Below are 22,486 nucleotides of genomic sequence, written 5' to 3' on the forward strand. Positions count from 1 at the left end.
GCTCCTTTTGCCTGAGTCTGGGCGCGCCCTCTCTGAGTGCCCCGCACCGGACACGTAAAGCCGCTCCTTGCCTCTGCCCCCAGTCGGGCCTGGCCAGGGCCCCAGGCTGGCCCCACAGTGCGCCAAAGGGATACCCAGTAGCCTCGGTCCCGGAGGTTGTGGGTCCACACCCAACGCCACACGACCTGAATGGGGCGGGGGTAGGAGCTCGGGGCAGGCCAGAGGCAGGAGCGGCCGAAGGTTCTGTGGGGCGGGGAGGGGGAGGCGTGGCTAGGGTGATGACCAGGCGTCCTCCGCCCAGGGAAGGGGCTCTGCCTGGCGGCGCAGCCCAGTGGCCTGGGCCCTCCGCCCCACACCTGGGCGGGCCGCTCTTCCCCAAAGAGGCATCTGCCGAAACAGACCGGGCTGATCAAAGGCCTGCCTCTGCGAACTTACGTCCGCGTTCTCACTGCGCCCGTGATGCGCCAGGTACTCTGGCTCAGTCAAGTGTCTCCTCTGAGAGGGAAAATAAAAACTCAACATCTTAAAATGCTATCCTTTGGAGTTTACTTTTTTTGAATCCTTAAAAAATAGCTTCCAAAACAAAACCATGCAATTTATCTGGGAAGAAATTAAAACGGCTGATTGAAATGGAAGGAAAATCGTCGTCAGCCCCGCTGCTGCCTCTTGAGAGGCCCCAAGAAACGACAGCGGACTTGACCCTTCCACACGAGTCCCCTTCGCCTTGAGGGTCAATCAGAATTCAGGGTGAGACACACCCCTTGCAGCACCCAGTGGGAGATGTGCTTCGTGGTGAAGAGATCGGCTTCAAACACCAGGCCCACCCCCATGGCGTTCCTTCTGGTGGAGGTGGTGTAGACGGGCGTCCGGAAGGTGTTCTGCAACGGGAAGGCACATGAGCGGTCCCCGGGGGGCCGGCGAGGGCCAGTCGCCAGAGACGGAGGAAGCCCTGCTCTAAGCGCTCCGAGCGCAGGGCCTCCGGCCAGGCTGCGTCTGACAGCCACGTGCCTGAGGCTCGGCGGGGCGGTCCCTGCTCACTTAAAACGGGGACACGCTCATTAAAAGAGGGCCCAGGCCAGGCAAAGCAGGAGGCACGCTGTGCACACCAGATGGAACTGTCACTCAGCCTCCGCCCACAGAATTTAATGAGAAACCAGCAGCCTCTCCTGAAGTTAGCCTAGACCACGGCTCCTGAACTTGGCTCTGTCCCTGCAAAAGTCTCTGTACACGCATGTGTGTGTGTACACTTGCCTGGGACGTGACTCCACACTGGGATCATGCCTCACGGGCTTCCCCCTGGGTACCCAGGGAGCTTAGGCGCCCCCTCACGTGCAACTACAGCGAGAAGCGGGGAGGGGAAGGGGGCGGGGAGGGGAGGGGAGGGGAGAGCGGGGCGGGCCTCCCACCTGCAGTTTGAGGCGATGGGCTTCGATGGGGATGACCTTCAGGATGGGCAGGTTGACCACCAGCACCTTGGGCTTGCTCTTGACAAGACAGCCTCTTTCTATATCCCAGTCAGCGCCCTCCAGGTACAGCCCTGACACAAAGCATCCTAGAGGGGCCCGAGGAGACCAAGGTTTACGCAGAGGCACCTGTCACTCTGCTGCGCGACAGCTCTAACAGGTGTCCATGCCAGACACACTCTGGGCATCCCGAGTCCTCCCCACTGACCCCGAGGGCTCGCGAGGGCACTGGTGCTGCAGGCACATGTCCCCTGAGGACCACAGGGCCCCCCCGGGCAATGGCTGTCTCTCGACACAGCGGGCACAGTCCGTGACCAACGTCACAGGCACACGGCTTGATCCAACAGTCCCAGGCCAGCCCACTGTGTCTCTGACACCCGTGCCCCAGGCCCCTCGAGGTCTCCAGGGAAGTCACCTGGTGACCCAGTTCCGGGCAAGATCTGATCCTGACCCAGGAGCCCATTCCTCACAAACCAGCCAGAGGAGCTGGTTCAGATCTCCCCTGAAGCGAGCCCAGGTCTCCAAGGAGAGAGCGGCAGAGAAACGTGTGTGCCCCCGGGAGATGTCGAAGACATGGACGGCGCACAGACGCAGGCACGTGGCTTCCAAACCCGGCCTGGCCCATCCGGCTCACACGATGTTCCTCCCTTGGAAGCGGGGTGGCTCGGAGGGGGACCCTGAAGGAGAGGCTGTGGCTCCAGAAGGGGCTGATCGTACCTTGTCCTGCCCGCTCGCTCACTTCATCTGCGTCTCGGAACCTGGTCACTTGTGTGAACAAGGTGGAGCGGTCCAGGGGCCAGCCGTTCCTCCGGCAGGTGGCCTGCACCAGGGCCGTGAGGTAGGATTCGGGGATGTGCAGCCCCGAAAGCCACATCACGCCGGGCTCGCCATCGGTGACCTGGAGAGAAGGGAGAGTCAAAGCTGACCGGACAGCGAGTTGAGGATTAAAGATGTTGTTCATGTTAGTGGCGAAAGGCGGTGTTGGGACAACTGGCAGCTCCCTGGGGAAAAGCAAGCTGGACCACCAAACTCCAGGTGAAGCAAAGATGCGGGTATAAAAAATCAGAACCACAAAAGTACCAGGTCAAATATCCAATGAGTGTTAGCATAACCTCGGACTAAAGAATGCAAAACCCAGAAGCCATGAAAGGAAAGACTGATATATTTGACTACATAAAAATGTAAACCTGTCCTATGGGAAAAATACCACAAAGTCAAAAAAAAAAGACTTAGGACAAGATGGCAGACAAAGGACAGTTTCCTTGACGTGCAAAGATCTTCTAAAAATCAACTTTAAAAGATGGAGAACTCAATAAAAATGAAACCATTATACAAAAAGACAATTCAGAGAAAAAGCGACATGAAATGTAAGATGCACTCAGCCTCACCACCGTCAAAGAGGCGCGTCCAGGCTTCCAGGCGACAGCAGCAAAGGCAAACGCAGTGCTCACACCCTCCCACAACCACGTGGGAGTCGCAACGAAACCACAGAGCAAGCACCACTCAGAACCGCCAGAAGGCGAGCTGAATGGAAGTCCTACAACTAAAGGAATAAAGAAGTCACACTGAGACTGACAGGAGGGGCTGGGACACGGAACAGGCTGGTCCCACACCCACGTGCATTGGGATAAAAACCCGGGGGGGTCTATCTCGGCTGCCGACCTGTCCTATGACCTGCAGAGGTGGCCCCCTGAGGAGCAGGCAGTCCCAGCCCCAAGCAAGGCTCCCCAGTCCAGGGTTCCAGGGCTAGGAGGAGAATTGTCCTAACTTCGGGCTGTAAAAACCAGCAAGGATTTTAGCTGAGTGAGAGTCCCCAGAAGTTCCTCATAAAAAGCCAGCACAGACAGGCTTACTCAGACTCGCTTGCTTTGAGCTCCAGCACTGGGGCAGCAGCTCAAAAGGCACCAGGGCCACATGGGTAAGAGCTGAACTGACCCATCAGGGCGAGCGCTGAGTCAAGGGCAGCTTTCTGTGAGACAGAAGTGCTGGCAGAGGCCACTGTTCCTTTTCTGAGCCCTCCCCTCAAAAGAGCCAGCAGGCAGGTGCCATATCTGAGTCTCTGTCAAAGTGGCTCACACTACTTGCCCCACCCTGTGGATTCCCTGAGACCCTGCCCCACCCAACCTGTGGGCCCACCCAGGCTATTTCCAGTCGCATTTCCACAAGAGTGGCCTGTCCTGGCTCAAGCGTCACACTTCCCATCTGGCCTCAGAGAGCCACACCAAGACACATCCAAATTAAGATGCCAAAGGTTAGGGACAAAGGGAGAATCTTAAACATAGCAAGAGAAGAGAAGTTAGTCACCTACAGGGGAGCTCCCATAAGACTGCCAGCTGATTTCTCAAAAGAAACTTTGCAGGCCATGAGAGAGTGACAAAAAATAATCAGAGTGACTAAAAGCAGAGACCTACAATCAAGATTGATCTACCCAGAAAAGCTATCATTTAGAATCAAAGGGCAGACAAAGAGCTTCCCAGACAAGAAAATGCTAAAGGAGTTCATCATTACCAAACCAGTGTCACGAGAAATGTTAAGGGGTCTTTTTCAAGAAGAAGAAAAAGATAAAAATTATGAATGATAATATGGCAATAAATACATATCTATCAACAATTGAATCTAAAAAACAAGATAAACTAACAAGCAGAACAGAAACAGAATCATAGATACAGAGAACATTTCGAAGGTTGCCAAATGGGAGGGTAGTTGGGGGCTGGGTGAAAAAGGTAAGGGATTAAAAAGCACACATTGGTAGTTACAGAACAGTCACGGGGATGTAAAGTACAGCAGAAGGAACATAGTCGATGATATTCTAGTCACTGTATCTGGTGTCAAATGAGGAGATTTATCAGGATGATCACTTAGTAAGTTATGTGACATCTAATCACTGGGGAGGACACCTATTATAACACCGTATGTAACCTGTAGTTGAAAAATAAAAATGATTATAAAAAGAAGAAATGCACCTCCCAATTAGATATTGTTGCCAATCAAGGAGAAAAGGTTCAAAATATTAAGAATATACAGTGTCATGGGAGGTGAGGGAACATCGACCTCGCACATGCCGGTCTCAGCTTCTCTAGAAAACCGTCTGACGGGAGCTGTCAGGGCTTAAAATGCACACCCTCTGACCCAGCTCTTCTGCTGTAGAGACGCACCCCTGGAGCACGCTCATGTGAGCCCCCAAGGCGTGTGCCCAGGGCTGCCGTGGGTGCTGGCAAAGAAGAGAAAAACCCAACAGTAATGCCTAGATGTGCACCGCTGCAAAGGCCACGGGCGCTGTAAAGCGGAGCGCCCCCAAAAGAACGAGGTGGACCTAGAGGTGCCTAGACGGAACACCTGCCAAGATGGACTCTCAGATGAGTAAGCCAAGCTGTAAGCAGTACACGTGAAAACAAAAAAGGAAAAGGGAAGGTGCAGACATGCTGGGACAGCCAGAGACCACTTCTAGAGCGCTGGGTCAACCGCTGACAGGGGTCAGCATGGAGGGTGGGGGTGGGGGAAGGGGTCGGGAGGGGGTCGCGGGGGTCCAGGCTGCACTGTGAGCCAGCAACCTCTCCCTTACCCATGATGTGTACTGGCTGAACCGCCGCAGGAAGTAGAGCATCCAGTTCCCAAGGGATTTGAGGGTGTCAGGGGCAAGCTTTCTCCAGATGTTAGGGATCTGCCCGATAAACAGGGACCTGGCCACATCATCTAGCTCGCTGCTCATTCCAACTTCCCCAGCCAAGGCCTGTGGACAGATGCAAAGCGGGCAGGCCGGGGATCAGAACTCGGGGTTCCACGTCGGGGCGTGACTCTGCCGGTCAGGGACACGCTCACCCTCTGCAGCTCGGCCAGGGACCGGGACATCCTGACGACGAGCTTGTTGAAGCGTTCCAGCTCCTGCAGGAGCACCACCGACGTGGGCGAGATTCCCGCCCCCAGGTGCTTCCTGACCTGATCCAAGTTGAAGACCTTCGGCATCTTGTTTTCTATGTCCTTGGCCACCTGGCCAATGTAATCGTCCCGGCTGATGCCACTGCTCGATTCCCCTGAAACCAGGACACGCGTTAGGGAGGGCAAGGCATTGGAGTGGAGGCCTGAGCATCCTGAGCCTTGTGGCTCATGGAGGGGCATCGGCAATGTGGACACCCTAGGGACCGGCAGCAGCACCTTGGCCCGGCAGCCTCCAGCCCCAACCGCGGCCTCCCCTGTGGGCTCTACCTGTCTGAGGCTGCAGCTCCAGCAGGTGGGCCCACATGTCACGAGCAGCCTGAGTGTAGTACCCAATCTCAGCGTTGGAATGAAGACCGAACACCTCAGGTGTGTTGGCCAGTGGCAGGGCCTCAATGGCTTCTACGGTCACAGACGCAAACAGGGTCCATGACATGCTACCCTCTATTTCAGAGGCCCCGTGGCCTCAACATCCCCGACACATGAGACTAATTTCCACCGATTAGTGGCATGATTTTAATTAGAATTTTACACCAGCTCGACCAGTCCAGCTCTGTGTTCATCTTTTATGAAAATGGCTCAGCGAGCTTTTGGGGCGGGGGGGCACCCTGTCCTTCCAGGCAGAATCTGACAGATTTGCCATCACCCCAGGACAGGAAATCTGAGCTAACTCCATCAGCTCTGCGGCTGGGATGAGGCTCATGGGCCCTCTCAGAGGTGTGCTTGACAGACCACACCTACCAGCCAAGGAGTCCCTCAGGCGAGGGGACAGAAGAGCCATCAAGCCAGCCACAGAAAACAGAAGAGCTGAAATGTATGGGCTCCCATGGAAAAGGCTTGTAAGGTACTTTCTAATGTCTGGGAAATCTTACCAACGAATTTTTCCTTTACGTCGCCAACAGGGATTTTATAGTCCACTTCCTCGTTCCGGAAGAAGTGGAATGGCTGGAAAGTGTCAAAGACGAAGTCTCCCAGGTACTCGTCCATGTAGATGGTCAGGATGCGCCGGTCAAAGCTGTCAATGGCCCGCCCTCCGTACATGACCTGGGGTGGCAGGGGGTGAGAGCCCGCCGTTTTGGTATTGAAGAGGCAAACAAAACAACCAAACGAGCCAGCAGCCACATTTGTCTCTGGCACGCTGCTGTCGCTGTTTGAGCCGTGTGCCCGCCCCCGGGGAGTGCGGTCCCCCATGCCCTGCGAGAGGTCTGGTCTCCACACACCGGACGGGGCCCGGCTCGATGACACGGCGGGTGAGGCAGGCCCTGCCTACGCTTCGAGGACACACGTGCCTGGGGCAATGGACCCAGAACCGACGTGTGGGCGGAGGTCTAAGGACGAGGACAGCTGGGTGATGGGCCGAGTGTCATGCAGAGACCAAGGGGCCCAGGCTGACGGGCAGGGAAGCAAGAGCGAGGTCCCCTGGGGCTCTGAGATCATGCTCCAGGGCGCCAGGCCGCTCCCGCCCCAGGAGGCAGCCCACGCAGGGGCCCCGGACGCTCCTACCTCTCCAATGAGGTACTTGAGGCTGCCCCACGGGATCCGGGGGTCATGCTGCTGGAAGGCTTTCGTTAAGTACGTGTTCAAAATCTCCATGCAGACCTGAGGAGAGAAGGGGCAGGCTCAGCGACACTCAGACCCAGGTCACTCGCGCCTGCCTCTTGTGAAGTCGCCGCCACCGTCGTCCACTTGGGAGACGGGCAGGAAAGACAGTTCGGGGGAGGAGCCGTGGCCGCGTGTGCACCTGGAAGTCAGACTCATTGAAGTCATAGTACACGTTCCAGCCAATCTTCCCGAACTTTCTTCTCTCCTGCACCACCGCGTGGAAAAACGCCAACACGTAAACCAGGGGCTTGAAAGCGGGATGAGGACACTGATCCAGCATATCGTGAGGGATCTTAAAGTAAGTTGCTCTCATGTTGAGCTTCAGCCCATTGGGTGGCTCTGTGACCACCTGTCAGAGGAGGGGACAGAAGGTGACGGAAATTGCAGGCCCGTATACAGCTCTGAAGAACATGCAGAGTGCAGTCCTCCCGGCTTTTCCCTCATTTCCGCGTGGCCTTCTGTCCTTCTCCCGGAATCGCAGCCATCTCTTGTGAAGGGCCTGGTAGAACCTAAGGAGCTGGGTGGATATTCTTCCCAGAAGCTCTGCCACTTGCTCAGCAAGTGACCTGGAGGTTCTTCCACCTCTCTCTGAACCGGGGGGTCCGCAAATGCAAAATGAAGGCAATTACATTTTCCCTCTACCTGCCCAGAGATTTTGCAGAAGGACAAAACCTTCCCAAAAATTCTCTGGAGAATAAGTTAAATAGAGTGTGTGACCCCCGGGACACTTCTGCACAAACCGCGAGGGACTGCAGGCCAGGGCGGGCCTATCGCGAGAGAGAAACGCGAAGTCCGTACTAACGAACCGAGGCTCCGTTTGGGGGTTGCAACTGTCACCCAGTCGCTGCCACCCAATTCGGGACAGTGGGTTATCTCTGAAGAGAGAGGGAGGTATGGAATTGGAAGGGGTGTCCAGGAGGCTCCAGCCACATCCCAGGCTTATTTCTGAACACACGCATGTGCACGCACACGCAGGCGCGCACACACAAACGCATGGCAGTGAGCCGAGGACGGGCCTGGGGTGTGCCAGTGTCCGTCCGAGCCAGACCTTCAAGGACTTCTGCAGAATCCCGATGGGGAAGCCCCTGGTGGGGTCCGTGGTGAGCCACAACCGGAAGTCCGGGTGGGGCTTGCTGATCCTCTCCAGGGACTTCTCCAGGTCTTTCAGCCACTTGACCAGGAGGTGGCAGTTCTGCAGCATCAGCCACTGCCCACGAGCCACTGCCGTCTCGAGCAGCTGAAGGGCCAGCTGCAGCGACAGGAGAGAAGGAAGTGTGTTCCGAAGCCCAGGCAGCCCGAGGCCGCCCCAGCCCCCGGCCGGCCCTCTGGCCACTCCGCGGGGCCGCAGAGGGCGCCTTCGCGGGGCAGTGCCGGAGCTCTCCCAGGGCCGTCTGCACGTGCGGGCTGGCTGCGGCCTGGGCGCGGAGGGAGCATGCGGCCTCCCCCGGCCCCGGAGCTCCCACTGCCTGACTTGGGCACCCCTGCTCCCCGGTGGCTTCCTCGGCTCGGCCCCGGGGCAGTGACAGCCCTGCCCCATGGGGTGGGGGGTGCCGGGACGGAAGGAGGTGGCTGTGTGGGTGGGGAAGGGGACGGGCTTCGAGAACAGCATGCGCTGCCCACACGTGCAGCAGCTGCGGGACACGGGCCCAGCGCGGCTCCCCTCACGCCGTCAGCACCCTGGCATGTGCTAACCGCGCCCACGCGCAGCGGCCGATGAGCTGGAAGCCGGACACTGGCTCGCTCCGCACAGTGGCCGGGCCCTCGCCCAGCCTGAGCACTGTCCTCCCAGCAGCACATTACCTTCTCTTGGCCTTGACCCATGGCAAGGAACTTGAGGCGGTTTCCCCCAAACCCCGTGCGCTCGGCCAGCTTCATGAGGTCGCTGGCAGGGTCGGAGCCGGGGCTCAGGATGAACACGATGGGCGAGCTGGGCGTGCTCTGCTCAAAGATGGCTTCGAAGCTGATCATCGGCGGCTGCACGTACCTGGTGACCAGGAGCCCCTGGGGTCAGGAGGCGGCCTGGCTGGCCAGCGCACTCTCCCGCCTCCGCCACCGGGCCGCCCCTCTGCTGGGGCTCCCTGCACAGGCCGCCTCCCTGCACGCCACGCCCCCGACAGGTGGCACGCCCGGCCCAGGCCTCTCTGCCTCCCTCCGGCCCAGCCACTGGGGCTTCAGGTCTGTGCGGAGCCGGGCCTCCCGGCAGAGTGCCTCCTGGCCAGCCTTCCAGGGGACATGTCCTTGGCATAGGACCCAGAGGCTCCACAGTGACCGCTCCACAGGCATGTCCTGAACAGCCCACATCTCGAGATTTTTTAAAAATAAGTTGCCAACACATAAGGATTGGGAGAGACCTAAGTTTCTAGCTTCTTTTGAAGAGTTGGAGGACCTGGGTCCCCACTGCCTCCTGGCATCAGTCAGCAGGAGTCAAGGGGCAGCCGACAGGCCTGGACCTCTCCTCCAGTTTCCCATAGTCCCTCCCCTGCTGGCCATCAAGTCACATTTGCGCTACAGCATCCGACATGGCCGGCACGAAGCACTGTGGCCGCTGGCACCGGAAGCATGGCTGTCCCCAGTGAGGAGAGGCTGCGCGTGAGTCCACAAGGGTTTGAAATCCTTCATACCAAGGAAATGTGCACAATATCTCAATGAATTCCATGTTGAAATAGTACTTTAATATATAAGTTAAATGTAATGTCACTAAAGTAAATGTCACTTGTTTCTTTTTTAATGGCGTTACAGGTTTCTCATACGGTATTTCTCTAGACTAGTGCCGTTCTGGAGCGGCCATCGAACAGCGCTCCGAGACAGCGCTCCCTGGAGCCGGCCCCTCCCTGCCGCCTGGGGCGCGGGGCGAAGGGGGGGGGGCAGCCCCGCAGAAAGGGCCGGGCAGACACGAGCACCGCACTTACTTCTCTCCCATCGTTACAGTCACGTAGTCGGTCACTGCCCGATAGACCCGATCGACACGGAAACAGCGCAAAATCAGCAACTTCTGGAAGGGGGTGATGTTGTGGTCGTAGCCCAAGGGGAAGGGAAACTGCTCGAGCGAATCCAGGTCATACCACTGGAAAGGGCACAGAAGAGCCACGCTGGCCTCGGCTGTGTAATGACACCGGGCCCCATTTCCCGTGACGTTCCCAAAGGCCGCGGTCAAGGGGCGACCTCCCAGGAGTGTGAACACCAACGCCGCTGCCCGTCAGAGCTTTCGCGTTCTACCCCCAAAACTAGCCCCTCCGGGAAAGGCAGGTCTGAGCCCCCGCCACCGCCGAGTCCCCAGTGCCCCCCGGGGGCTTGGCTGCTGGGTGCAGGGGTGGGTGGCGGGAGGATGGACAGAAGAACGGACGGAGAGATCAACCGATGGGCAGGCGGGCGCAGAGGCGGGGCAGGGACGATGGATGGACGTCTGGGTGGAAGGACGAACCCCCCCCACAAAGCTCACTGAGCCAACACATGAAGAAGAATTCTGTCCAGGGGATGAGAGGCCCCGGGTCACCCGGGATGGTTCACTCAGAGCAGTATCTCTGACTCACGGGGAGCCAGGCTACAGTCTAAGTTGGAGATGAGACGCGTCGGGAAGGGGAGGGGAGGAGACCGCGTGCTCACCTCTTGCCAGACGGCAGGGTGTTCCTCAATATCCTTGGGCAGGCTCCCGAAGCGGTCCGCAAACACCTCCGACAGGAGCATGACGTCTTCCCAGCCCTGGTCGGACAGCCAAGCGCAGGGCTTTCTCCACTGGCTTCTCTCCAGGGAGATGTTTCCTGTCACGACAGGAGAAGGCGGTCAGCGGTGGGAGGAGCCGGCGGCCCTGCCCTCGGTCTTCTCTCCCGGGGCCAACGCACTGCGGAAAGGGGGCGGGGGAGAGGAGGCACCCCCCGCCGGCCGCCGTGACCCCACCAGCCCCCCGGCACCCCCCTTTAAAGCCAGAGCCACTCGCAGGGCTGGGGTTGGCGTTGGCTCCTGAAACGCTCAGTGACAAGTGCAACTGGAAGGCGGTTTCGAAGAAGAATTTCATGGTGGTTGTTTTAATGAAAGAATTTGTGCGTATGCGAATGAAATAAGGTGAATTCGTTACCTTTTAAAAAGAAATCTAATTCTTCCTGGGGAACTCTCCCTTCTCCTTGTTCTATCTTGATTGTCATGTTGAAAGAGAAGAGCAACTTGTGCCTCTCAAACAGCCCTGAAGAAAAACAGCAGGTGGATATTGACTTTAAAAATCATTTTTAAAATTGGGTTTCTTATGCACAACATGCTCACACATATAAGAGAAAGGTAGCGAAACACCTGGGCTACAGAGCTGCATTTAGTGCTCACGGGGTTCAGTTTACAAACCACGCTCGATACGCCTGACTACATTCTGACTGAAATCACAAAAGCAGGCAGCGGCCAGAGCGATCCGGGCCGTGGTCACCGGTCTCTGCTGCAGACGATGCACATCCCACCAACAGGAGGGTGCAACGTGCTCGAGCTCTTCTTTAACAGAAGAAATGCGTTCCTGGAAAAGCACGCCCTCTACGCCAGGCGTGGCCCGAACCCCCTCTCCGGTGTTGGAGGGAGGGCCGGCTACTTGAGCGAGCCCTGCAGGGACAATGGTCCTCAGCCTGCTTCCTGCCCGACCGGTGCAGGCCGGATTCTGCCCGCCTCCAACCCCCGTGGGGAAGCCCTGGGCCCGGGACCCCGGAACGTGGCTGCGGTCGGAGACAGAGCCTCCGAGAGGAGAGGGATTTGAAATGAGGCCGTCAGGCAGGTCCCAATCCCACCGACATTCAGCAAAGACCCCGGAGGCGCCCAGAGAGCACACGCGCCCCAACCCGTGCACGGAGGCGCGCACCTGTGCAGCCGTAGTTGTAGATGTTGAAGGTCAGCGTGTCCATGATGTTCCTCAGTCGCTTCATGAGGACGGAGTCCGGCAGCGACTTCTTCAGGGACAGGCCGAAGACCTCGAGGAAGGAGCTCAGGGAGTACTGGTACATGGCGTTCACCAGGGCCATCTCCGACAGCACAAAGAACAGGATGGCGCCCCGCCGCGCAGCTGGCCGGTAGCCATCCCGCAGCTTGTCGATGTCCAGGGCTGTCTTCTCCGCCAGCTTGAGCTTCTCTGACACCTAAGGGGCAGGTGCGCATTGCCAAGGGAACAGGAAGCCTCACACCCGTAACCAGGGGGACTGTAAAGTGAGTAAGTAAGAAGGCAGGGCCTGGGGGTGGGATGCGGGGGCAGCCAGAAAACCCCTGCGATGCCCCGGGGCCCAGCCCGGCCACACGCTCCATTGCCGGACCAGCTCCGGGCCGGGCCCCGGGCCGGGGGCCTGGTTTGGGGCGACCATGTGACTTAAGTGCCTGTCAGGGCCTTCACGATAGGGACACGTAAAGATTCTCCCTCTTCCCTTTGCAGTTGAGCCTGAGAGGCCGGGAGGCCAGACCCCTCTTGAGACCGCCAAGGGAGCCCGGCTCCACGGGGCCGCAGAGAGCAAAGCCCACAGAAGGCCCCGGCTGGGGCGGAGAGGAGCCGAGTTTTGACCGTGTGCCTGGAGCTCTGGGCCAAGCCCCGCCTGAAGCCGTCCTGGCTTTTCCGCTTTCTAAGCCACTGCCTCCCCCTTGGACTTAAGCCAAGCAGGGCTGGGTTTTCCATTCCTCTCAGCTGAGGGAGGCTGACCGAATGCGCAAGGGCCCTGGGGTCACCTTCAGGACCGCCCTCCCCAGAGCCACCCCGACAGAGGGGCCAGCTCTCATTAGGCCAACCCTCAGGGCACCCAAAGCCCGCGGCTGACGGGAGCACAGGGCAACGTCCCCCCCGCGCCAAACCCTCCGATCCTGGGACCTGAGGCCACAAACGGGGCCCTGAGGGCACAGAGCCCGGTCCTCTCCCTGAGCCCAGTGCGTTTCCTGAGAAGCTGACACCTCCGTGGCCTTGGACTTGGTCTCCTCCAGGGTCTGCACCAGGTCCACATTGTCTAGCATGTTCCCTGTGGAGGTCGCCAGCTCCCGAAGGAGGGAATCTTCCAGGTCCTTCAGCAGGTTCTTGTTCTCGCTCGTCTCCTGGATGAGATGCTCCCTCTGCTCCTCCAGCTCACGCCTCTCGAAGGCCACCAGCACGCTCAGCAGCTGGTCCTCCAGGCCCTTCAGTGTGACTGCAGGGGACAGGCGGCCCTCACTGTGGCGCTCCCCTGCAAGCCGGTCGCCGTGTCCTCCCACCGACGCAGCTCTGCCAGCGCAAGCGGAGGGCGGGTGCGAGCCAGCTGTCCCGGGACATGGGGACTCGGGCTCCTGACACAATCACTCTGAAGCCACAAGGTGAAAAATGCCAGGACAAAACAGAAACGCCGCCCCACAGAGTGCGGGCAGAGTGAAGACGCGCCCCACAAAGCCCAGGGCTCCCCCACGGCAGAACCCTGGCGGACAGCGCTCCTGACTAATCTGTCGAAGAACCTGTACGCCGACCCCATAACACTCAGGAAGCGACGTTCAAGTCCTGGGAGAACGGGGTCCCGCAGCGTGTGAACACGCACACATGGGAGCGCTTCCCGCCTGCCGCAGGGGGCTCACCGCCCTCCCGGCGTGCACCCCTGAGCCCCCGGCCCGGACTCAGCCACCTCAAGGCTCGGAGCCCCTCGCCTCCCTGGGTGCTGTGGGGTCACTAAGAACCGACCGGTTCCAATGTGGCTGAGAGGACAGGCCAGGGTCACTGGATGAAATAGCCGCCTGTGAAAGCCCGGATCTCAGATCGCAGTCTGTACGACAACCACCTGACGTCGCACTGCGGCTCCGGAGGGCCTTACCGGTGTAGTTGATCACCATGGCTTTCCCGAACACAGACGGGGCGTAGCGGGGGTTGGCCAGCCTGGTGGTCAGGTAGAGTCTGAAATTGGAATCGTAGTCCACCTCCTTGTCCCCCAGGATGATGAACTGGCGCCCCTGGGAGACCTTGATGTTTTTTTCCAGGACGTTGTCGATCACAGGGTCGATGTACTCATCCACATCGTGGAACAGGAAGGGGGTCCCATACTTGATGGCCATCTCCAGCTGCTTGAGGAAGTCGGGGTCATTGAAGGAGGCAGCCTGGGGGGCAGGGAGGCAGAGGCTGAGGGCCAGCCCAGTGGCCAAGTGCAAGGGGAGGAGCGGGGAGCGGACGCGTCAGAGCCTGGGAGGGAGCCAGCGGGGAGAAGCCGGGCCGTCACCCACGGGAACCCAGGAAGCCTCGGGGTTCAGGCTCGGCTTCTCATTTGAAAAGCGGCGTCCAGCGGAGGCGAATGATTATGAGAGGATTTTGTTACATCTCTCCCAGGACCTCAAAGGGGCCCAGACACGGAGCCCACAGAACGGGCACTTCCCTCCTCTTTCCTCTTTCACTCCTTTCTCCAAAACCTCATGGCTGCCTTGGCGTCTCTTCCCTCAAGGCACGTGGGAGCGCCCCGCCCCGACCCCGGCGGCCGCCGGGCCCCCCGAGCTTGCCTCCGCCCTCTCACTGCGCTGGCTGAGCCTCCCCCAGGAACCGAGTGTGCCCTCTTCAAGGCTCCGGCGGCCGCGGAGGCCTGGGGGGCCAGCTCTGCGCTGGCCACCTGCGCCTCCACACGCCAGCAGCCGCGGCGAGAGGGACACTGCGGGGTCTGGCTGTGCCCGCACTGCTCGTCCCTCTGTGCGGCCCCCCGAGCGCGGAACGCGAGCCGGCTGCCCCTAACCACAGGTACGTGCCTGGGAGCCAGAATAAGAAAAAAGAGGGCCAAGGTAAAACTCAAAGCCGTGGATTTCTGGGTCATCTCAGCAAAGGGACTGGGCGCCGGCAATTTCACCCAAGAAAACATGAAAATGTGCACGCAAAAAACTTGGACATAAACGTTCTTAGCAGCGCTATTCACAAGAGCCAAAAAGTAGAAACAAACCACGTGCTCATCAGGGGGTGGCGGACCAACGCGGCCCGCCCCACAGGGAGCGCTGGCCAGCGTGACCAGGAACGGGGCGCCGACCCCCGCCGCAGCGTGCCTGGGCCTAAGAACGCGACGCCCAGCGAGAGACGCCAGGCACAAGAGGCCACACGAGTGTGGTCCTGCCACATGCAACATCTAGGACAGGCACGTGCACGGACAGAAAGCGTGCTTAAGAGTCCCGGAGGCTGGGGTGTGGAGGAGATTCTGGCGACGGCCGCACAGCTCTGTAAACACACTAAGAGCCACGGAACTGCGTTTTACATGGGCGAATTCTATGCTACGTGAATTGTACCTTAACCAAGCCCTCTCCCACTCCATTCCAAAACAAAGCGATTGGGCACCTAAGGCCACCAAGGCCTGTTCTGTAGGAGACACAAAGATGAGCAGAGCTTGACCTTCACTCTCCAGTTGCTCACAGCCAAGGGGTGTGCACAGTGCAAATGGAGAGTAAAGCCAGGGGGCGTCCTGCCCTCGAGACTTGACAGCCAGTGGGCGGGTGTGGGGGGTGCTGGCCTCTGGGTGGTGGCATCTCAGCTGGCATGGCTGGAGGCCGGGGCAGGCCAGGTTGGGGGGGGGGGGCGGCGGGGCAGCCGGCTGCATCCTGAGCAGGGGCAGGGGGCAGAGATGGCCAAGGGAAGCCCGGCCGTACCCGCAGATTGTTCTTCTCCTCCTTCCTTTTTATCCAGCTGAGGGCCTGCTGCTGCGGGTCGATGCAGAGGGGGAAGCGGCTGGCCCGGGTGGTAAGGATGCCATTCTGAATGGAGAGCTCATCGGGGGGCAGTCCCTGGGAGCCCCACCTGGGAGGGATGATGGCATGAAAATCCATTTTTCTTGCCCAGTTGTGAACCAAGGATTAAGGGGGGCCGGGTCAACCTTCCAGAACAATCTACCAATCCCAAAAAGTGATCAACCCTCCTCAGAGTCTGGGAGCTGGATCTGCGGTGCACCCCAGGCCACACCCCGCCAGGGCCCACCCTGGGACCCTGGCTCGGGGCGCACATACCTGCTGATCTCCACGTCATCCGTGAGCAGGCTTTCCAACCGGAAGGGCTGGCTCAGGGGGATCTCCCGCTCCATGACATCCTTCTGCCAGACTTGGTTGACCATCTCGTCGCGGAACTCCCACGTGAACGCACCCTCGTAGCTCAGGAAGGCCGCGCAAAGCAGGCAGTCCCCCAGCAGCTTCGCCCGCCGGCGCACCAACTCACCCAGGTCGTTCAGCCACCTGGGGCAGGAGAGGGGGCTGCGGTGAGCAACTACCTTCCAGCTTCTAGAAGAACCAGTCTGACCCACTGCTAAGGGGGCTAGCCAGAAGGAAACTTTTTTTGAGATTTTCTTTCCTTTTACAGACTGCCAGCTCATTTTGCCAATCCCTTCCTACAAACCTAATGTTTTGAAAAACCTGGTTCAGTGCCAAGGCTCGGCAGAACCACCCCATCTCCCAGGAGCCCCGATAAATGTGGGCGGGGGGGCGGTGCACGCTTGGTTTCAAAGCTGTTTGTTAAAGAGTGATCGTGTTGCTTCCAAATGCTTAATCCATAACTTACAAACACATCCAGCAGAGCTCATAAGCTCTGGTCCAGTTAGGTGACACAATTCTACCCAAAATAAAAGCAGTATGTCATTTTGCGTCTTCCGGTAAATGACCAAGGTCTTCTGGGTTTTACAAACAGTGGCCATGGTGTGTTTCTCATAAGCAAACAGTGTTTTCCAGTGTTTTCCACACCACATTTGCAGGTGCTGCCTTAGAAACTACTGTCCCATCCAGTGGACCAGCTGTGGCCACACTGTCTTGCCCGTAAGCATCCAACAATCCCACCCACTCAGGGGAGCAGCTCAGGACTGAACAGGGCACCGTGTCCAGCGACAGAGCCGGCCCCCTCCTGCAGACCCACCCAGAGAGGACCCGGGGTTAACGGTCCTGGAAGAAGCCATTCCCCAGGACGGGGGGCGCCTCACGGGAGGCGCTGGCTTCTTCACCTCCACAGCGGCTCTGCCTCCTCTACCCCCAAGAGCCACGCAATGAGTAACACGCAATGACCGGAAACGCCGTGTGCAGGGTGGCCATCAGCCACCCTCCCCACGGCAACAGTGGGATCAGACCCTTTTGTAGGGTTTTCAGGGGGAACCACAGCACAGACTGTGCGGCGAGAGCTGCTGCTGCTGAGCTCCGCGCAGAGGCCTGGCAGGCCCGGGGCCCGCTGACCTGACGTTCTCGGACCCCAGGCCGGAGATGAGCTTGTCGGCTGCGATCAGCCGCCGCTCCATGATTTCGGCCTCCTCCTGAAGCTTCTGCTTCTCCAGGATGGCCGCCTCGTACTTGGCCCCCAAGGCCTCCAGCTCTCTCTGGATTGCTGCCAGCTCGTTCTGGATCTTTTCCAGTTCGCGCTTCGTCAGGTAGAAGTTCCGTTCCAGCCTGGCCACCTGAGCGAGGGCAAGTCGCAGGCGGGTCGGGGGAGGGTGTGTCGCGGGGCAGGGACGAAACAGCCTCAGCCTGGTTCTCTTACTAGGGAAGTCCCGGATGCTGACGCGATGTCAAACGCGGCTCAAAACGACAGCCTCAGCCCTGGAGCCCCCTCTGTGTCCTGGGTTTTACGTGTTACTCTGACCCACTGGCTCTTTCTCTGGGGCAACTTTGCCCCCAGGGGACATATGACAACAGAGCCGATTTTAGCTGCTGAAACTTAGAGGCGGGGACAATGGCACACCGGTGGGTAGGGGCCCGCGACCTGCCCTGCAGAGCACAGACGGGCCACCCCCGAGCAAACTGCCCGGCCCCACAGGCAGCGGCTCCGAGGCCGAGCCCCCCGGCTCTGGCCCTAGACCACAGCCCCGGACGTCTCCCGCCCTGCTCTCCGCGCGCCGAACCAGGAGCCCTTTTGGCCACGGTCTCTGTCAGTTCCCCTCACGTCTAAAGGAGAGTTGCAATTCAAAGTTATTATTTACTAGGAAAAAGTGTTTGTGGGGCCTAAAATAAAAGCCTTGCCAGACTTCTTCCAGCAAAGCTGGGGACACGTCAATTCTGACTCCAAACCGTTCCCGCAGCAGCAGTGCTTGTGTCTTAGAGAAGGCAATACCTTGTCTCTTTTGGGCTTGATCTCTCTAAAAACGTCGCAGTAGCCCATCACGGCTTCGACGAACTTCAGCATTCCCAGGCCGGCTTTGCTAACGGCTTCCATCTCCTCAGTTGTGGTGTTGAGTGTCTTCAGGAGACCTAGAGGTCAAAGATGCAGGGACCGTGGTGAGCGGCGAGCTTCATCTTGGGAAAATAAAGTGGGAAATAAGCTGCCCCTGGACAAGGTGAGCACAGCCAGCTTCTCACTGCTCAGCCACCCGGGGCGGGAGCCAGACCGCTGTCCCGTGGACGATGGGGCGGGCCCAACCCCAGATGAGTCCCGTGTAAGGGGGAGCTTGAGAGGTGAGTGAGGGCGCAGGTTCCGGCCGCCCAGGACACCCCCGAACCCAGGGGCTTCCGCAGGACAACCAGCAGCCCCGGGGCGCCCGGGGCGTCGGTGGGGACCCCCACCTGGGCACCACAGAGGCTCCGAGCAGGGGGCCGGCCGGGGTCCACAGGCCACTACGGGTCGCAGCCATCTCCGCCCTCACCCGCAACCTTGCGGGAACCTCCCGTCTACCCAGTGTTCGGGTGGCGGCAGCTCCCTGGGGTTCTGTAGCTGTAACCCTTTGTGTTTCACTCAGTTTTGCTTTCCAGTGGCCGCAGAAGAGCAACTGAGGTGACAGCTCTGATGACAGCTCTGAACAAACGCCAGGGTAAATGGCAGCGCCGCAAACCCACGCTGGCTTTTGCTGCAGCCCTCATCATCGTCTGGGCTCAGTGCCCACGCGGGTCAGGCCTCGGCCGCAAGAGGCTGCGAGTGCTCTGCAACGGCAGCCGGGGGCTGGCCTGGGCGGCGCCGTCTGCGCGCCCGCGCCCTCCCTGGAGACCTGCAGAAGCCTCCATCCTGGCAAGAAGCCAGGAGGAGGAGGCTGGAGCGACTCCAGGCACCGCGGCGCCATCAGACCAGGTGTGTGGAAGGCGGGGCCGGCCTGAGCTCCGCGGGGCGCCCCATTCCCTTCCCAGGAGAACCAGCGCACCTGAGGGGTCGAACACGCAGCCCCGCCAGCACCACCCTCCTGCTTCATGCGACAGCGGCCCCACCCTCCTCTGGAAACCAACATCCCACCCACTCCATCCGCAGGGCCCCGGTGCCACCACGCGGCCACCGGGAGGGCCCGCCATCCCTGCCCCAGAGACTAACATGCCGAGTGAAGAGCAGCCCTGGCCCTTCCCACATCGCTCTGCGCCCACCTCTGATGTTCTTGACTTGGCTCTGGGTGACTGAGTCAAAATCGATCTCCATCAGCGACCGCAGGAAGTTCGGGTCGGACATCATGCCTTTGGCAGTCTTCCAGTTGAGCTCTTTGTAGCCCTTCATGATCAGGATGCACTCGCACACCGTCTGCACCTGCTTCGGGGGCTTGGCGAAGGACCTGGCAAGAAGGAAATGCAGCGTGTGGCCCGGGTTGGCCTGAGTGGCGTTTCCAGAAAACACGCCTCACCTCGGGGCTCGGCCTTGGAGGGGAAGTTGAGTGGAAGCAAAGGAAGCCGCATCCCAACTCGAGCTTGGGCTCCGGGAGGGGGGCTGGCTGCTCCAAGGGCAGGTCTGGGGTCTCACCCACCGGGTGTCAGCCCAGGCTCCTGGACCCCGACTGGGCGTCCGACTCATAGCAGGGGGAATCAGCAAAATGCAAACCCAGGCCACCGCCACGGGTGGCTTGACCAATAGGTCAGGCTGCAGCTGGAGCATCTACATTTTGTTTTGTTTTTTTAAAGACTTTATTTATTTATTCTTAGAGAGAGAGGAAGGGAAGGAGAAAGAGAGGGGGAAAAACATCGATCGGTTGCCTCTTACACGCTCCCAACCAGGGGCCTGGCCCATAACCCAGGCATGTGCCCTGACCAGGAATTGAACCAGAGACCTTCTGGTTTTGTGGAACGATGGTCAACCACGGAGCCACACCAGCCGGGGCAGAATCTGCATTTTTAATTACACCCTGGGGTGATTCCTCAGACCCCGGAGCCACTGTCCTCGCTACCATCACCACCGCCGCTGCTGCCGGCCTCTTCGCCGTTCACTAGAGAAGACCAGGGCTCCAGCGCTTGGATGGCCTGCCTCTGTTCACACGGCCTGCGGGGCCTGGGCACCCGCATTTTGATCTCCTTCCAGGTTGTGTGGCCCCTTCCTCATTTCCTTTGTCTTGGCAAGACGAGACTGTCACTGTGCTCCGACACTCGGGTGCACAGTGCTCTCGACCCTCCCGGAAGTGGACCCCCAAAGGGACAGGAGGGGCAGGCAGCATGATGCAGAGGCGGCCCGCTGCGGGGGCGTCTGTCAGAGCCGCAGGCTGTGCAGACACCAGAGCTGCGAAAAGAGATGGAGGCTGGAGGAAAACGATGAAGAGGAGGCCAAGGAGGGAGGAGGCGGGGAGCAGGAGTCGGAGGAGGCCCCTAGGGGGCGCAGAGCAGCAGGAAGGGCAGGCAGGAGTGCAGCCTGCGGGAGCCCAGCGGGGGAGGGGGTGGAGGTAGGGGGACAGGGCCCCCCATGCGCCCAGTGTGGAGACTTTCTGTACTGGGTGAACCCCCCACCCATTTCCCTGCAGATAAGAGAAGAGAGGGAGCCACACTGTAAGGACAAGCCAGGGCAACATCCCCAACACAGCCCGATGATTAGAGTGATGGTCCTGAGCCACCGGCAACGGTTCCTCACGCCGGCGCCGGGCTTATGGAGCAGGCAGGGCTGTCGGCTAGTTTTAAAAGGTTTCTTCTGGGGTTGGTGGAGGCCGGGCCCAGGCTGCCATGCTCTGAATAGTCAGAGGGGGAGGGTCAGCGAGAAGGTTCCAGGTACAAGATGAAAGGGCCAGGCCTCCATGCAAGGTCCTGAGCCCCCGGGCCTGTTAGGAACATCCAGGGTTCTCAGTTTTTCAATCTACAAAATGGGAAGCAAAACCAAAACTCCCAGCTCCAAAACCCTACACATCTGGGACGGTGCAGTTCTCTGAGATCAGCTCATAGAGCATTCCTGGAGCCTTGCTGGCCCAGAACACAAGGCTGGGCAGTGAGGTCTTCCATACACTGAGGCCGCAAGGCTGGGAGAGGGAAACATTCCTGTTTCCTTTGACACCTTTCTTCTATCAGAAAGAAACTCAGGGATGAGGGAGAGAAAGGGGACACGCCGCAGTCCGCACCGCCCCCATTCACTCGACCCCAGACCCTCCGGCCTCCGTCCTGACAGCGCTACGTCCCTCCTCTCTAGTGAGGGCGGTTTAAACGGCACTTCCTTCCCTGACCACCCTCCCCAGGCCAGGCCACTTCCCCAGCCCGAGCCGTGAAGACCTTTCCTCCCTGAGCTGGTCCTGGGTGGGACCTCTGTGGGTCGCCGCACCTCCACCCGGCCGTCGGCTCCGTGCAGCGAAGCCTCCACCTGCCCGGCTCACCGCTGCGCGTCCCCGGGCCAGAGCTGGGTGGCGGGAGGTGGGCACCCAGTGGCCACTGAGTGAGTGAAATGAAGAAAGTGAAGTCGAAAGCCAGAGACAAAGAGAGCCTTTCACACAACAGGGAAACATTCACTGCTGATCTTCATTACTCCTAGTCTTCCTGCCTTAACATTTAAGGATTTCTGCAAAGGGGACTGAGCATTATAACGAGGAAGTGCTATTCAGAGAATGAAAGGATTATAAAATTGTTGAGCTATAAGTGCTGACTCATCACTCTTAACATCCAAATGACCTAAAAGAAAGCCCGATTGTAGTCATCTCGAAAACACAAAACTGTCCAAACTCACCTGGAACCCCAGGAAAAATCCTGAGATCAAACATTTAAATGTAAAGAATTATAAATATATAAGAAGAAATCATGGAGAAATTATTTTACAATGTTGTAGTTTTAAGACCTTTTAAGGATGACATAATGCAAAAGCTACAAAATATCGCAAAAATCTGTCACATAAAAATAAAAATCATATACACAGCAAACACAAACAGGCACACAAACTTCATAAAGTCAAATGGCCAATGACAAACTGGAAAAATATTCTCAACTTACATTATGGATACAAAGCTGATCTTGTTATAGAAAAACCTCCTGGAAATGGATAAAAAAAAAGCAACAGCAACAACCCCACAGATGACCAGGCAAAGCCCCATGAGCAGCTTACAAGAGAGGAAACACACACGGAACCTTTCACATATGAAAGGAGACCGGCCTCGTTCACCAGGAAGGAGATGCACATTACAACCATATAAATACCGTTTTCATCTACAAAACATGTAAAAATCCAGACGTCTAGTCACGCCCTCTGTTGGTGAGGCCAGGGAAAAGCAGTCGGGGACACACACACACACACACACCCCCCACCCACCACCCACCCCCACCCCCCGGCCCCCGGCCCTGCGGGAGGATACAGGAGGCCCCCGCATCCCCCGCTCCACGGAGGGAGTGAGGTGAGACTGCGGCTGCAGATGCCGCAGCTGCACACACCTGTGGACCCAGTGATTCTACTTCTGGGCAGG

General features: G+C 58.9%; 1 protein-coding gene across 1 annotated transcript in view; it reads right to left on the bottom strand.

Moving 5' to 3' along the window:
• Positions 1-731: 731 nt before the first annotated feature.
• DNAH10 (dynein axonemal heavy chain 10) overlaps positions 732-22,486 on the bottom strand; it is a 98,105-nt gene continuing 76,350 nt past the window's right edge. The window contains exons 59-80 of the mRNA XM_054594013.1: positions 19,227-19,408; positions 17,995-18,131; positions 17,124-17,341; positions 15,921-16,142; positions 15,567-15,714; positions 13,772-14,051; positions 12,894-13,123; positions 11,827-12,100; positions 11,071-11,175; positions 10,602-10,756; positions 9,908-10,062; positions 8,799-8,982; positions 8,047-8,247; positions 7,138-7,347; positions 6,900-6,995; positions 6,269-6,440; positions 5,667-5,798; positions 5,283-5,494; positions 5,026-5,193; positions 2,181-2,361; positions 1,407-1,552; positions 732-878 (exon numbers count right to left, since the gene is read on the bottom strand). Of these exons, the coding sequence (XP_054449988.1) occupies positions 732-878; positions 1,407-1,552; positions 2,181-2,361; positions 5,026-5,193; positions 5,283-5,494; positions 5,667-5,798; positions 6,269-6,440; positions 6,900-6,995; positions 7,138-7,347; positions 8,047-8,247; positions 8,799-8,982; positions 9,908-10,062; positions 10,602-10,756; positions 11,071-11,175; positions 11,827-12,100; positions 12,894-13,123; positions 13,772-14,051; positions 15,567-15,714; positions 15,921-16,142; positions 17,124-17,341; positions 17,995-18,131; positions 19,227-19,408 (3,955 nt within the window). The remainder of the gene's footprint in view (positions 879-1,406; positions 1,553-2,180; positions 2,362-5,025; positions 5,194-5,282; positions 5,495-5,666; positions 5,799-6,268; positions 6,441-6,899; positions 6,996-7,137; positions 7,348-8,046; positions 8,248-8,798; positions 8,983-9,907; positions 10,063-10,601; positions 10,757-11,070; positions 11,176-11,826; positions 12,101-12,893; positions 13,124-13,771; positions 14,052-15,566; positions 15,715-15,920; positions 16,143-17,123; positions 17,342-17,994; positions 18,132-19,226; positions 19,409-22,486) is intronic.

The sequence above is a fragment of the Pteronotus mesoamericanus genome, unplaced genomic scaffold, assembly GCF_021234165.1.
Source record: "Pteronotus mesoamericanus isolate MK-2021 breed Mesoamerican mustached bat unplaced genomic scaffold, CSHL_Meso_final scaffold_507, whole genome shotgun sequence".
NCBI lineage: Eukaryota > Metazoa > Chordata > Mammalia > Chiroptera > Mormoopidae > Pteronotus > Pteronotus mesoamericanus.